Consider the following 17,387-nt stretch of genomic DNA (forward strand, 5'->3'; position numbering starts at 1 on the left):
TGATAATACAATGAAAAATTCCAAAAACAATAGAAATGCAACTTTGAGGCCTTTTTTTAGATTCGTACATTTAATATATAGCATGAAAGAGAGAACATGCTACATATGAAAGTTTACGTGTCCCTCAGCGGATTGGCTTGTAGGATTTTGTTCTGGGGGAGGGGTAACTGATATACAAGTGACATCATAGAGTGACACATTATATTATATACGAGGTGCGTCCCAAAAGTAATGATAATGATTTCCAAAAAAATAATTTTATTTAAAAGACATACAATTAGGCTCAATCACCTCCCAAGAAGTGACCTGCACTTCTTTTTCGCGGCCGTTGTTTTACAAGGCCGTTTTTCAAAACGGCCGCGTAAAAAAAACAGCCCATCGGAACAGAACGCCGTTTTTTCCATTGCAATCAATGGGCAGATGTTTGGATGCGTTCTGCTTACGATTTTTCGCCCATTTTTTGGGCGTTTACGGCCCGAAAACGGCCGAAAATAGGCCGTGTGAACATACCCTTAGGGTAAGTTCACACGTAGCGTAAATACTGCAGATTTACCGCAACGGATTTCGTTGCTAAAAATCCGCAGCATAAGTGATAAGCAGAAAAAAACGCACAGAAATTGACATGTGGTACGTTTTTTTAGTCCGCAGTATATCAATTGTATTTGCGTAAACGCTGCTTATTTGTTGCGGGTTTCCCCCATTGAATTCAGTTTTTGCTTTTTTGTTTTTTCAGAATTTGCTGAAAAAAGTCTTATACTTACCCAGAATGCGTTTTCTTCATCCAGCCTCCTACGATGACGTTTATTCCCATGTGACTGCTGCAGCCAATCACAGGCTGCAGCGGTCATACGGGATGAAAGGTCATCTCAGGCCTGCAGGACGCCAGAGGGACGCGTCGCCATAAGTATCTATTTTTTTTCTTTTCTGTGCTGTTTTCTGCAGCATACATTCCGTCCGGAATTCCCTTCGGCGCACAGGGCGGATACACGGTGTGCTTTTATGCAGCTTACCACCCTGTGTGAACATAGCCTTAACTCCTTAATGACAGCCAATTTGAGTTTTTTTATTTTCGTTTTTTCCTCCCCGCCTTCCAAAAGCCATAACTTTTTTATTTCTTCGTCGACATAGCCAATTGAGGGCTTGTTTTTTTTGCAGGACAAATTGTAGTTTTTCATGGTACCATTTATTGTACCACATAATGTACAGGGAAGCTGAAAAAAAAAATTTATTTGTGGGGTGAAATGGGCAAAAAAAAGTGCGATTACGCCATTATATGGGGGGGGGGTTGTTTTTAGGGCATCCATCAGGCGGTAAAAACTACATATTCACCTTATTCTACAGGTTAATACGATTACGGCGATACCAAATTGATATGTTTTGTTTTAGGATTTCTGTAAAAAGACAAAAAAAAAACACGAAGCGGCTAAACGCGCACGAGCGCTTCTGCAGCTTCGTTTTAGCGATCGGTGGGGGTCTCAGTGCTCGGGCCCCCACCCATCAAAACTTCTGACATGTCACTATGACATGTCAGAAGTTTGGCAAACGTTTATTTAACCTTTAAGAGTTATTGTCTGCACGGCCTACCTCTGCTTGCTGTACAATGTCTCCCCTTAGCCTCCCTTTTCCTTCCACAGTTGGATAACAACCAATATGGCCACCGATAGGAGGAATATTGCAGCACCCAAAGGGCTGGTCAAAAAGCTCTTCTGGAATTCTGAATGACAACTTCACCTATTTAGGGAGCGAGAACTAGAAAGAGTTGCCGAAATTGAGTGACAGAACTTTTTGGCCGCCAGATTAGATATTACCCAGCTCTCCCTGAAACAGATATAACTAAGAAACTGCTAAATAGAATTTGAGAATGATTCAATGTCTTATATTTACTGGTAATCCTTTGATTTTGGAGATTAAATGTTGTTTTATAGGGCCGTCTGGTTTAGAAAACCTATTTCTAAATATCCTACTAGGACTTTCTAAGTAAACAAAGGGGCTCCCTCGTTTGGTATCTTGATCAATAAGCCGGAGAGTCTCTCTCTGTGACTGGAGGACACAGCACATCTATGCAATACATGAACCACCATTGATTTCAATATGCACCATGTAATGCTTCATTTCACCTGTGATGGCGCTGCAGGGGAATTAAACGCTTACTACCAGATTTCCCAGACTACAGCTGATCGCTGTGGGTCTCAACAAAACGGAACTGTGAAGAGTGGACAGCCCCTTTAAATAAACAAATACTCACCGCCGCTCTCCCCTGACTGAATTAAATCAAACCCTATATTAGGAAATGAGAGCAACCCTTCCGTCTATGTTATTTGGTCCATACTTCTGGAGAACCTGTTTAACAGATACCCTTCAATTCAGACAGTGTCAGGGGCATAGCTAGGGGCTGCTGGCAGACATTTGTCCCGGATGATGGGTGCCTGGGGGACCAGGACATCCAGATAAAGGGCTAGAGTAGCAAACCAAATTTTTGCCCTAGGTAAGGAGAAGCCTAGCTACATCTTAGGGCAATATCCTATATCTCACTGGCCAACAGCTCTTCTGACATGTCTGTTTCAGTAAAGACTCCTGGAGCATCTTTTTTGCTGCAATGTGCCGTTCCTCTGTTATTCCTCCTAAAAATTTCTAAAAAGATTGACAACTGGGCGTTACTACTTCCCATGTCAGAGGCGTGTCCCTACATAGTCAAACTGTGAGCATTGCATTGGAGAGGGTCAGACTGTGTAGGGACAAAGCCCAACTGGTAACACCGAATTGTCAAATTTTTCATCATTTGTAGGAGGAGTAACAGAGGAACGGTACAACAAATGCTCCAAAATTGTTATTTTATGGGGAATACTCGTATTTACTAAAGCAGACGAGTCAGGAGAGGTGACAGGTCCTCTTTAATGTATTGGCGGTAATGCGAGAGCGCTTCCCTTGCGATTCACAAGTATTCTAATAAATGGCCCCCTGCCACTGAAATAATATTCTCCTGATCAAGTTCCCATTCCGCACCTAATTGCATCCTCCATAACCAATAACGTCAGGACATAAGATGTAGAACAACCAAAACAAGGACTGGGTAACCTGATCAAAGCCTTGTCATGTCGCATCGAAGCCCAGGTACAAGAGAGGCTTCCCGTGCACTCAGGCACAAGAGTAAACAGGGACCAGCTCTTCCTGTGACTTGATAGGGACATGAGCAAGGAGCTGGAGGATCAAAGCAAAGGAAACCAGACCGGCCCCAAACAAGAGGCTCTCACACAGCGAGCTCCATTCATAGACCATTGTGTCCGGAGAACTCAAGTCGTCCCCGGTCGGGCGGATCATCACACACAGCGGCTGCTTTGTCCTACAAGTGCAATATAGACACAATGGGGACCCCGGGGCAAACAAAATAAATTACTGCTCAATCTAATTACAGGGGCTGCCACTGCCCAGCATTCCATGCCAGGCTCGCCCGTCACTATTAAGCCCTATATGTGGTATTCTACTGGCGGGTCACAGCTCAGCCAATGCCCAATCTGGACGAAAAAAAAGAACAAAAACTAACTTAAAGGGAACCTGTCACCAGTATTTCACCTATTAAACCAGCAATACCTGGTGGAAGTGGGTAAAAATCTTTTTGATGTAACCTATAATTATATTCTAAGTCATCTCTGTACCTTTAGTATTCAGTTTTGTTGTGTTTCCTGCGCCGTATGCTAATGAGCATAAAATAATATCTTCATTCCTCAAGCTTTTCCGATTTAACTCCGCCTCCTTACTTTTGATTGACAGCTCCTCGCCTCCCCCAGCACAATAGAAATCCTGCGCTTGCGCATCGATGTCCTGTTCTGGAGCGTGCGCCCAACGGAACATCATAGCGGCGCATGTGCAGTAACGAGAGGCCCGGACGTAGCAGGGAAGGGTGTCAGACCAAACAGAACGGGCGCATGCGCGGTATCTCAGACGAGATTTCGGCTCTCAGGGCGGGCCAGTTTTCAGCGGTGAGCGGGCATAAGGAGAGGAACGAACAAGATTGCCAGATTATTACCAAAAAGGCGCAAACTGTTTGCAGACCGTTATTTACAGTCGGAGGGGGAGTTTAGGAGCAGGGATAATGGCAATGAACTTTTAAAAAGCAACGGCCAGCGATGGGTGCGTAGAGCTCAATAGGTGAAATGCTGATGACAGGTTCCCTTTAAATGGATATACTCATTTCAGCAAAAAAAGCTTATTCTATGTATAATGAAATGTTAAAGGGGTAATTTCCCAACGGCAACCCCTTTAGAAAAGCCCTGCTGTAGCATATGGACATCATAGAGGGGGGGTCTACCACTCTGGACCCGTCTCTATTAGCCATAAGATGGAGCCCACATCAGCGGACCATCATGTTAGCTTCAATGAATCTGGACGAGATACCCACTTTAAGCAGTTTTCCAAAGTTTTCTGGTTTATTCTTAGTGGATGAAAATCCCTCCAGCTCATGAGGTCACAGCTTTGATACTGTAACAAGCCATGCAGCTGTGTGATCTTAACATGACCAGGAGAGATTCTAATGTTTTGGATTTAAACAATGAAGGTTTCTAATCAAGGACTAATAGCAGAGAAATTGAAAATGGTGAGGAAGTGAAACACATAGTACATAAGAAAATGTAATAATATACAATGTAGAGGATTTATCAGCTGAAACTGGAAAACCTCTATTTGAATGGAAGCGATCAGCAGGTATTGGTCATACATCTTCCCTACAGCAGCCATATGGACAGTATGGGGTCCACCAAAAACAGCTCTCCGTTCTGGATCATAGAAGTGAGGTCCTTAGTCGGGTACTTCTTCTATGACATCCTAATAGAGCAAATGGTCAGGCATCGTCTTTATGAGACAACCCCTTTAAGTTTAAACATCCTAAAAACATTAAGGTTGTACAGGGCAAGTGGCATGTTTTATTATGTTTTTTTTATTCTTAATACAGAAAAACAGCATCAGAAAGAACTCGGTGATCTTGATACATCAAGTTATTTCGGAATTAGAGGGTTCTATAGGACTTGTGAGAATTCTGCTGGTTGCCATTGGAAACAGTCCACAACCATGTTGTCAGACACACCCCTTAGTTGAAGTGGCAGGGAGGCAGCGAGAGCCGAGTAAGCTAGAACGGGGTTTAAGGGACCCCATTCTAGAGATAGGTGCGGGTCCCAGAGGTGTCTTTAGAGCAGTATTGCCGCAAAATAGTGTGATTTTGCAGCAATTTTTTGTAGGCGTGCAAAGGCTAGGTTCATACTGCGTTTTTTTATCCAGTTTTTTTTATTTAGTTCCTGGGTTTGTTTGTTTTTTCCAAGATTTTAAATAATGGTACCTTTAAAAAATTTTTGGCTTAAAACCAGATTTTTGATATCTTCAATTCTAGTGATTTTATGAAGATAAGCGCATGCGGACATAGGCATAAGTGGTATGTATGAACTTTGCATATATTAAACTTTCACTTATAGGATATGTGGTGCATCTAATTTTTTTGAAAAATTACATTGACAAAAAATTGCATGATGGTGCCTATAAAGTGCTGACTGGCATTTTGACAATGTACCAGGTCTCTAAAGTCATAAAATATATAGGTATGATATGTTTTTTTTTATTTTGTAAATTAGTTGTTTGTTTTTTTTACCATTGTCCTGGATACCAGAGGTCCAAAAACTCTGATCAGCGAAAAGGTAAAAAGGTGGACATGCCCTTTAAATGGTCTAATTTCATATATTTTACATGGACCATGATGGACGTTCGTTATCAGGCGCATCGTTGTTATAATATCCTGTATGAATGGTCCGTGATCATTTTCGGAGCCTATATGTCCCTGTTCCCTATGTTTACAATGAAGTTTAGATTTACAGGTTTACACAACAGAAGGAGTAGGAAGAAAGGACAAAGGATCTGAGATCGAATGGGGGGGGGGGGGTCACCTTTTTGGGAGAGTGTGAAGCAGCTGATAAGGTTTCACTGGGTAATGAAGTGCTCTCGGTAATAAAGGCAATTCTCCTGACTCCGAGATCACTATCACTGGGCGATCCCAGCAACAGGTTCCACTTGTTCAAATCTTCAAAGAACTACAAAAAGAGACATAGGAAATGAGACGTAATGGAAGCCAAAGTCAATACCATAGAGAGGACGACTCCTCCATATTATACACCGCGTGGACGGCGTTAACTCTGCATAAGACAACACATACATATAAGGCTTCGTTCACATCTGCGCTAGGGCTCCGTTCCGACGTTCCGTCTGAGCTTTACGTCGGAAAGGAGCCCTGACAGACACAAATGGAAACCACATGTTTCCATTTCCATCACCATCGATTTCAATGGTGACGGATCCGGTGCCAATGGTTTCCGTTTGTCTCCGTTGTGCAAGGGTTCCGTCGTTTTGACCGAATCAATAGCGTAATCAAATACGGTTTCCGTTTGTGTCTGCCAGGGCTCTGTTCCGACGGAAAGCGCAGACGGAATGTCGGAATGGAGCCCTAGCGCAGATGTGAACAAAGCCTAAGCGGGGAAAAACAACTTCATGCGGCATACATGCTACATCACTGATGTCCGAGAAGGGGGCAAGGGGGCTGCAAATGGTCGTTGGCCTTGAAAGTGGAGCCCAAAAAGTCAGCTCTAGACACGTCAGATGTTGAGAAGTAACATGTTCACGAGCGCAGAACCTATAAACACATAAACCGCGTCGTATACGATTTGGGTTATTTTTTATATGGGTGTCAACGGGCGACAAATGCCACTGGAAAATCTAAAATTTTAATATATTTTCATTATCTCTTTTGCGGGTACGGGCTGTACTATACAACCGACACAGCTGTGATCGGAGATACCTCTGATCCCAGCCATTTAACCACTTAGATGCTGCAGTCAATAACGAACGCAGCACCTAATTAGATTACAAATGCCCCCTCCCTCTGTAAAACCAAACTAAAGGGTCCTTCTTTATTTCTCAGTTATTCACAATGGGGCCGATTTATCAATAATGGCATTTCATACACCAGTCTTAGAGAAAGGAAAAAAAAAAAAGATCGTTGGAGGGGTTATCGCCAAATTTATTAAAAGGTGATTACCTCAATTAATTTGGTGCATTTCTTATTGCCTGAAAGTCAGAAAATTAAATCTATGCCAGCTGACGTACATTTGCGCCACAAAATGTGCCATTTTCTGATTTTCACTATAATAAATACGTCTAAAAGAAGGAAAGCATGCCCACTCCACTGTGACTATGCCCATATGTCAACATTTGGCGAGTGCGGCATAAAAAGCAACATTTATGTGAAATTTTGGTAGACACGAAGATTTGCCACAATATTTGGCGCAGTTCACATGTGGCATTCCTCTGTTATTCCTCCAAGAAATGTATGAATAAATGGACAACTGGGTGTTACTAGTTGGGGGCGTGTCCCTACACAGAATAACACTGTCCAATCAGTGCTGAGAGTGAGACGGTATAGAGACACACCCCTTTGACAAGGAGAATAGTAACACCCATTTGTCAATTTATAAATACATTTCTCAGAGGAATAAGAGAGGAAAGGTACAATGCAGAATGCGAAGAAAAGATGCTCCAGAATTGTCATTTTATGGGGAATTCATATGTTTACTAAACCAGACACGTCAGGAGAGGCGAGAGGTTCTCCATAAGATAAAACCTCTTTAAAATACAGACATTTAGGCAAATGCAGATCACAATTTTCCATAGTTCCAAACATAGGGAATTCTTTAAAGGGGTATTCCGCTCATAAACATGTACGGATTATCCAGAGGATATACCATAAATGCTGGATAGGTGTGGCTCCCACCTCTAGGACCCTCACCTATTGGGAGGACAGGGGGTCCTGTGACGCCAGTTCATTGATTCAGGCCGGCCCATAAACCCATAGAAGTCAATGGAGAGGTGGCTTACATGTGCACGGACCTCTCCATTGAAGACTATGGGAGTTATGGAAAGAACCGAGAAAGAAGGTCACTGGACCCTAGTTCTCCTGATAGGTGTTGGTCCCAGAGGTGGGACCTGCACTTATCAAGCATTCATGGCATTTCCTGTGGTTATGCCACAAATGTTTATAATGGGAATACCCCTTTAATTGGTCAAGTGCAGCAAAGCTTAACAGAGGCCCGAAGTACCTGGGAATTGTCAATGAAGAAGGCGTTCCGGCCCACCCTCAGGCACAACTTGTCCTCCGCAGGCCCCTGTCGTCCACTACGGATCTTTTTCACCTGTTCCTGATTGTGGGTGCAAAAAGTTAAGGTGCTGGTCCTATGGAACTGGCTCACACAGCGCCTGATCAGTAAAGCGTAACAGGACCGAAAACGTAGCCACAAATACACGTAGCAGAGGGTTATGAGCATGACGTTCGGTGACTTGGAGGATGGTGATGGGGGGAGCGCACACAGCCATTAAATCATAGATCCCCCATAGGCGTAAAATAAGGGGGTCTCCGAATGTAAATCCCCTTTAGGTCCAGAATCAAATTCCTTCTCTAGAAATAAAAACATAAAAATAAAACAGTAAAAAACAAACTCAAAAATGACTCAAAGTCTAGCAGAGATGTAATGCACCAGGTAGCGATATCCTAAACTATTTGTGATAAAACCAAAGACACCCAGTTGCCCTTAACCCCTTAATGACCGGCCTATTTCAAACCTTTACCTCCAAACCATTTTTTGCATTTTTACATTGTCGCATTCCAAGAGCTAGAACTTTTATATTTTTTGCGTCGACATAGCTGTATAAGGTCTTGTTTTTTGCGGGACAAGTTGTATTTTTTAATAGCACCATTTGAAGGTACATATAATTTATTGATAAACATTTATTAACTTTTTTTGGGGGGGGGGGGGGGGGGGTAATGGAAAAAAAAAACATAAATTTCCCCACCCTTTTTTGCGTCTTAGATTTACGCCGTTTACCGTGTGGTATAAATGACAAAATAACTTTATTCAGTGGGTCATTATGATTGTGGCGATACCACATTTATCTAGATTTTGTATGTTTTACTACTTTTACACAGTAAAAACGCTTTTTTTTTAAATTCTTTTTGTTTTTGTGTCGCCATGTTTTAAGAGCCATAATTGTTTTATTTTTACTCCGATGCAGTTGTATAAGGGCTTGTTTTTTGCGGCACGATGAGAAGGAAGAGATGTCTTTTCATCCTCCCGACACTCCGGTAAAGTTAATGTGGGAGTAAGCGACGTCACAGTGTGATCTCGCGAGATCACTCTTTGCGGAGTACAAATGGATATGAATGGAGAGAAGTGTATGACGCTGATTGGTCACTGATTGGTCAGCGTCATACACTTCTGTTTACAATGCCCAGTTGGTCAAAAGGTTATAACACGCCCAGTTGGGCATTAAGAACAAATCTGGATAACACTTAAAATGCTCATAACTTTGTAAAAAATAAAAGTTTTTAAAAAAAAACAAAAAAAAACAACACATTACTTATCTACATTAAAGCGCCTATTAGATTAGCTAGAAGATAGGACAATTATAAACTGGAGACAGAGCCTCTTTAAGGAATGTAAAAAATTTAAAAAAAAGTTTATATAATTGGTATCACGTTATTTAACCCGCTGGATGAATGTCATAGGAAAAAAACTAAGGGTATGTGCACACGACGTAATCAGCCCAAAAAACGGCTGAAAAATCGGAAGCAGAACGCCTCCAAACACCTGCCCATTGATTTCAATACAGCGTTCTGTTCCGATGGGGTGTTTTTTTACGCCTCATTTTCTAAAAACGGCACGTTATGTATGTACACAGTGACTGCACCAGCAGAATAGTGAGTGCAGCTCTGGAGTATAATACAGGCTGCAACTCAGGATAAGTAATGTAATGTATGTACACAGTGACTCCACCAGCAGAATAGTGAGTGCAGCTCTGGAGTATAATACAGGATGTAACTCAGGATCAGTACAGGATAAGTATTGTAATGTATGTACACAGTGACTCCACCAGCAGAATAGTGAGTGCAGCTCTGGAGTATAATACAGGATGTAACACAGGATCAGTACAGGATAAGTAATGTAATGTATGTACACAGTGACTCCACCAGCAGAATAGTGAGTGCAGCTCTGGAGTATAATACAGGATGTAACTCAGGATCAGTATAGGATAAGTAATGTAATGTATGTAAACAGTGACTGCACCAGCAGAATAGTGAGTGCAGCTCTGGAATATAATACAAGCTGAGGTTTTAGGAAAAGGTCAGAGGACAAAGTTTGTGGTTACATAATAGAAACCATAAAATAAACCCAATATTCAAAAGAAAAATCTTCTCCTACACTTCGAATAATTGCGGATGGATGTGAGTGCCCCCCCCCCCCCTACTATCACACCCTATTCAGATAATGTTCACATGTAAATGGTAACAGCTCTTATATGAATAACAAGTTGGGGCAGGGGTAGAATTAGCTTCCTATAATAAGGGACTATTCTAAAAAACCTGCAGGTCCCGATGATATTGATATTAATGGTACGTAAGGCAATTCTAAGTAAATCTACCCAAAAGTATATAATGCCCCAAGTGATGGAATTATCCTGGTGGTAACATAATGGCTAACCTGTGGGTACATGTTTTATAAGAATAAGACAGACGCGATGTTCTGCACCGCCGCCCCACAGGGCTCTATAGGTATGGCACTCGTGAGGCAGCGAGTAAAGACCAGGGTGGGACCGCTCTTTGTATCGGAAGCTGTCTCACTCGTAGGGTAGTGAGGCTGCCAGCGTGGAGTGAACGCTCCCAGATGTTCTGTACTAGTGCCGGCAGGGCGGAACACAAATTGACTTTCTAGTTTTATTGACTGCTTGTCCCTGCCTGTGCATGGATGAAGTGTGGAATTAACTAGACACCCACTACGCGTTTCGCCGGCATTTCCGGCTTACGAGAGGCATTCTTGATGGGACTTCTTTAAAAAAATAAAAAAAAATAAGAGAGTAAATGGAGCTTCAGGGACCACCAATACGCCATTTCACGGAGATCACGAACGGGCCTTAGGCTAGGCTGCTGCCTTTTGACAGCAGCCTAGTCTAAGTCCTGCACGGGCTGCTGCACTAATGGTAGCGATCAAAGTTTACTTTGTTCGCGACCGTTTAACCCTTTAGATGACGCAGTCAATAGCGACCGCGGCATTTAAGTGGTTTATAGAGAAAGAGAGCTCCCTCTGTCAACCATTGGCGGCACGCAAAAGCGATGGCGGGCTGCAGATGGGTTGCCGTGGCCCCCCAAAAAATAACAATAAAAGTTAATCAATAAGTTCCATGTACCACAAAATGGCACCAAACACTACATCACATCCCGCAAAAAACAAGCGCTCATATGGCGACACTGACGCAAAAATACAACAGTTACGGCTCTTGGAAAGCGACGATACGAAAACAAATCATTTTAGTTCAAAAGTGTTTTTATTGCGCAAAAGTAGTAAAACATTAAAAAAAACCATACGTGTGGTATCAATGTAATCGCACCGACCCATAGAATAAAAAGTTAACATGTTATTTAGGCCGCACAGTGAACGGCGTAAATTTTAAACGCCTAGAACAATGGCGGAATTGCTGCTTTTTCTATTCTCCCCCAAAAAACTGTTAATAAAAGTGAATCAAAGAATGATATCTATCCCAAAATGGTCCCATTGAAAAATACAACTCATCCCGCAAAAAACAAGTCCCCAAATAGCTACGTAGACGGGGAAAAAAAAAAAGTTATAACTCTAAATGCGCCGATAGTAAAACTAAAGAAATTGCTTGGTCATTATGGCATAAAACAGGCTGGTCACTAAGGGGTTAAGCTCCCTTATTTATCAGGGCTTTACGTATCATCACATAGCGGGCGGTTTATGTCCCAGTCCTCATGTGAGGAGCGACAACAACATTATTACTTTCACTTTTCATCTCATGCATTAGGGCTCGTGACATCAGTTATTTTCTTTAGTTGGCTGTACGTTTTTCTAAAGGATAGCCCGCTGACCTATTCATTTCTATGCAGCCATGCACGCTTCCGTTTTTTTTTTGCAAAACTTAAAGCAGGTCCTATCCCTGTCAGTTTTTGCGGATCAGTCTCACCCATTCTATTCAATGGTCTGTTAAAAAACCAGACCGCACCGTGTTTTGCGGATCCGTATAAAAGGACACAGCCATGTGCATGAGACCTAAATCCAGTTTAATAACATATTTGGGGGTTTCCCTCATACGTTGTAGCCTAAGCTTTATCTATAAAGTAATATTCAAAACTAGCAGATGTACATATAGCTCTATTGTCATCACTGTTTGTATATATACTATTATGTATAAGGGTGTGATCTTCTACATGTTCTTCTATCGCACAATAAAGAAATTCTCACGTGGTGGTATTTTTTATTAAATGAGTTAAGTGGGGACCGAAAAGTATTAGAAGTAGTACAGCGAGTTCATAGAGCACATGGAGTACATAGAGCACATAGAGTAAAGCGGGGCAGGTCACATGACAAACAGTCGTATCGTCATCAAAGAAGACTGTGCAACTAATCCGCCAGCAGCGCTATAATAAACTATTAAAATTTAATAATCAGCGCGATGGGGGGGGGGGGTGACCGGAATGTATATTAGCGAGTGTACTCACATAGTGCAGGGACTACACTGCTAATTATTTTTGGTCCCCACATAATCCCTTTAAAACTAAGGGAGAGACGACGCATAACTCAATATACAGCTTTTCCACTGGATTACACCATTTAAATATTGTGATTGGCTGTACGTTCTGTCGATCAAATTCTGACCTATATTATGGCCGTGATAGCGGCAGTCCCCACTCCTAGACGGCGCTGGAAAAGCCGGCGAAAAACGCGTCGGGTGTTTGGTTAATTTTTATCCTTACTTCATTCATGTACACACAGGGACAAGCAGTCAATAAAACTAGAAAGTCAATGTAATGTCGGGGTCGGGAGACAGACAGGTGAGCCCTAATCTACCCGCCACTCAGTCCCTGCCTACTTGCACGGCCCGTCCTAGGTGACGGAGTACAACTGGGCGACGGTCCCTACGCTCAATATGTGCACGACAGACAACCAGACAACGGTACACAGAAGCCAAGGGAAATTGGGCAGTTGCCCACGGCAACACCGTGAGCAACGGGAGTAGTGAACGAGCCGAGTCAAACCAGGAGTGTAAGAGATACCAAATGCAGAGCAGGAGAGTAGTCAGTAAAGCCAGGGTCAAAATGAAGCAAGGTCAATAGTACAAGCAGCAGCAGTAGAGCCAGGAAACAGGAAAGAATCACAGGCAGAGGACAAGCAGGAAATGAAGGTATAAGTGGACCAGGGGCGGGAGCTAGAACCGTCTGGCCAGGCTGTGATAGGTTCTCCCACTCCTCAGCCTCCCAGGTAGCAGATCGAGTCACTATCAGACCTAGGAGCAGATGCAAACTGATTAACCACGGGTGTGGACACAGAAGCTGTGTCTGGCAGATCCTTTACAGTCAATTTATGTTCTGCCCTGCCGGCACTAGTACAGAACAGCAGCACACTATCTGGGAGCGTTCACTCCGTGTTCTGGAGATATACTCCACGCCGGCAGCCTCACTGCCCTACGAGTGAGACAGTTTCCGATACAAAGAGCGGCCCCAGTGGCAGCATGTCAGGTTCTACAGAAGCGCACTGGTCTTCGCCCATCGCCTCACGAGTGCCATACCTATAGAGCCCTGTGGGGCGGCGGTGCAGAACATCGTGTCTGTCTTATTCTTATAACACATGTACCCACAGGTTGGCCATTATGTTACCACCAGGATAATTCCATCACTTGGGGCATTATATACTTTTGGGTAGATTTACTTAGAATTGCCTTACATAACAATAATATCAATATCATCAGGACCTGCAGGTTTTTTAGAATAGCCCCTTATTATAGGAAGCTATTAGTGAGTGCAGCTCTGGAGTATAATACAGGATGTAACTCAGGATCAGTACAGGATAAGTAGTGTAATGTATGTACACAGTGACTCCACCAGCAGAATAGTGAGTGCAGCTCTGGAGTATAATACAGGATGTAACTCAGGATCAGTACAGGATAAGTAGTGTAATGTATGCACACAGTGACTCCCCCAGCAGAATAGTGAGTGCAGCTCTGGAGTATAATACAGGATGTAACTCAGGATCAGGACAGGATAAGTAATGTAATGTATGTACACAGTGACTCCACCAGCAGAATAGTGAGTGCAGCTCTGGAGTATAATACAGGATATAACTCAGGATCAGTACAGGATAAGTAATGTAATGTATGTACACAGTGACTCCCCCAGCAGAATAGTGAGTGCAGCTCTGGAGTATAATACAGGATGTAACTCAGGATCAGTACAGGGTAAGTAATGTAATGTATGTACACAGTGACTCCACCAGCAGAATAGTGAGTGCAGCTCTGGAGTATAATACAGGATGTAAGTCAGAATCAGTACAGGATAAGTAATCTATGTACACAGTGACTCCACCAGCAGAATAGTAAGTGCAGCTCTGGAGCATAATACAGGATGTAACTCAGTATCAGTACAGGGTAAGTAATGTAATGTATGTACACAGTGACTCCCCCAGCAGAATAGTGAGTGCAGCTCTGGAGTATAATACAGGATGTAACTCAGGATCAGTACAGGATAAGTAATCTATGTACACAGTGACTCCACCAGCAGAATAGTGAGTGCAGCTCTGGAGTACAATACAGGATGTAACTCAGGATTAGTACAGGATAAGTAATGTAATGTATGTACACAGTGACCACCAGCAGAATAGTGAGTGCAGCTCTGGAGTATAATACAGGATGTAACTCAGGATCAGTACAGGATAAGTAATGTACTGTATGTACACAGTGACTCCACCAGCAGAATAGTGAGTGCAGCTCTGGAGTATAATACAGGATGTAACTCAGGATCAGTACAGGATAAGTAATCTATGTACACAGTGACTCCACAGCAGAATAGTGAGTGCAGCTCTGGAGTATAATACAGGATGTAACTCAGGATCAGTACAGGATAAGTAATGTAATGTATGTACACAGTGACTCCACCAGCAGAATAGTGAGTGCAGCTCTGGAGTATAATACAGGATGTGATGTATTTGCAATGTTACGCAACTTCTTTAGAATATATTTGTATATAAATTATGAAATGGTGGACATTCCCTTTAAAGACGTCTGAAGGTCTTATATTTTGGGTGTTTAAATAAAAAAGCTCCAGTAAATAGAAATCCTTCATTCTCTTCTGTCAAGTTGCAAAAAAACTCTACTCAGCCGTTTCTGATATTAGTCATATCTATATCTAGTAAAGTTGGGTGACAATCAATATGGCCGTCATATCTTCCACAACAGAGAGGGGATTTTAATCCATCTTTCCAAGACCCCTGAACAGCATATCTGCCCAGTAATGTAGTGATCCCCCTCACGGGATCTCTGTATGACGAAGCACGTTATATCGGTTTCTGGGAAAGCTGGGTGACAACAAATATTTCCACTTCCAGATCTCTGCATAATTAAGCAAATTCACCATTCAAGACTTTATAACCGCTGGATGATGACCCAAGTCATATTGGTGGTCACCCAGCTTTCCCCTAAACAGATACTGTATGAATTAGAAACTGCTGAATATAATATACAACAAACAGCGGATTGGCTGTCATAATGACACATGACAGCCGCTCCACCATCTCTACTGAAAGAGCGTTTCATTAAAAATGTAAAAAAAATAAAAATTCCCTTTTCTGTCTCATTGTTCTAAATTCTATTCAGTGGTCTCAAAATTATGTTGCAGGCAAAACCCAGCTTTCCCAGAACGTCCATTTTGTCTTGTTACGCAGGGTCATTGGGGCAGTATACCATTCAGGAGTCTTGGAAAGCTGGGTGATCACCATTGGGGGAGCTGTAATAGCCTCTAATTTGGTTGTCATCCAACTTTCCCAAATACATAGACCAAAAACACAGCTAAAGAGCAACTTTTAACAAATTGACAGAGTATTACAGCAGAGTCATACTCAATATCACTACACCAGGCATTAGTAACTCCCTCTATGTCTGTGCAGAGGATTAGTACAAGGCAAGAGAGCAGAACATGCATTACAGGCGCCATTACTAACTGATCACAACAATCCCTCCCCTATAGATCAGACATAGCACAACATACAACTCACATGCACGTCTATGGAGCCTTGATCATGAAACTAAACATGAAACCACCTAACAACCTTGCTGTGCTGTCACTGCCATCTCATCAGCCAATCCGTGCTTCGGTCTCTTAGCAAGGCTCCCGGGTGTTTTGTTAAGTTACTCCTGATTGGAAGATTTCTGACAAGGGGAAAGCTTCAGTCTCCTGATTGGTTGAACCTGCCCAGCCCATGCAAGGGAACCCGGAAGTAAGCTGTAGGTAAGAAGTACTGGCAGCGAAGTTAGAATGACTTGAAGATTAAATCTTTATTAACAACAACAACAAAATAAACAACGTTAATAGTAACGCCTTGAGCTGCCTAGGACATAGGATGATGGGACTTGTAGTTCTATTTTATGCTTTCTTTTTTTTATTTTGCATATTTTATCATTTCTATTCTTGTATTTTATAAAAAACAAAATGTCATTGAATTTATTTTTATGCATAGCTTCAACCGTACATATTTTTGAACCAAATCCCTGTATCCATCTGGGGTTCAATGGAGATGTGTTGCAGTCCCCTGTGCTGGGAAAAAAGCCGAGACGAAGGGGCTTCTGCCTCCTACTTGAGGATTGTGGGGTTCCCAGAGGTCCAACCCCCACGATCATAATGTTATGGCCTAACCTACAGATGTCCTATAACATTATAGGATTGGAATACCCCTTTATTTATATTGCTTATATAACGCCATCGTATTCCTCACCGTCACCGCTGTACAGATTTCGCCATTCACATTCGTTCCTGTCCCCGATGCGGCTTGAAATCTAATTTCCCTGACTCACCTACACACTAGGATCAAATTCATTGGAAGCCAATTAACCAATCAGTCAGTTTATGGAGTGTGGCAGCAAACCGGAGAACCCCTTTAGGCCTCCCACACACGAGCGTGTTCGGTCCGTGATATACGGTCCCCATGTCGGCGGCATTTCCCGGACCGAACACACTTCAGGGAGCCGGGCTCCTAGCGTCATAGTGATCTATGATGCTAGGAGTCCCTGCCTCCCCGCGGGAATACAGTCCCATGCTGAAAACATGATTACAGTACGGGACAGCGATAACTATGATGATATTTTGCGGAAAATCGGTGGCGTATTACAGTAGTAGCAAAGTGGTTGAGGTTTTAATGAATCTAATGCACACTCTGCAGAAAAAGAAGTGCTTAAATTAACACGTGCAAATTCTCAATTTGTAGCATGTCAATTTCTCATGCGAAATCGCTGCAGAGTTTCCGCAC

General features: G+C 42.6%; 1 protein-coding gene across 2 annotated transcripts in view; it reads right to left on the reverse strand.

Annotated features, from left to right (window-relative positions):
• HLCS (holocarboxylase synthetase) overlaps positions 1-16,228 on the reverse strand; it is a 141,417-nt gene extending 125,189 nt beyond the window's left edge. The window contains exons 1-3 of one of the 2 annotated variants that reach the window (XM_075854599.1): positions 16,140-16,228; positions 8,127-8,482; positions 5,925-6,068 (exon numbers count right to left, since the gene is read on the reverse strand). In XM_075854599.1, the coding sequence (XP_075710714.1) occupies positions 5,925-6,068; positions 8,127-8,351 (369 nt within the window). In that variant the 5' untranslated portion in view covers positions 8,352-8,482; positions 16,140-16,228. The remainder of the gene's footprint in view (positions 1-5,924; positions 6,069-8,126; positions 8,483-16,139) is intronic. The other variant, XM_075854600.1, reaches the window with a different exon arrangement.
• Positions 16,229-17,387: the final 1,159 nt, after the last annotated feature.

This window comes from Rhinoderma darwinii, chromosome 2 (genome assembly GCF_050947455.1).
Source record: "Rhinoderma darwinii isolate aRhiDar2 chromosome 2, aRhiDar2.hap1, whole genome shotgun sequence".
Classification (NCBI taxonomy): domain Eukaryota; kingdom Metazoa; phylum Chordata; class Amphibia; order Anura; family Rhinodermatidae; genus Rhinoderma; species Rhinoderma darwinii.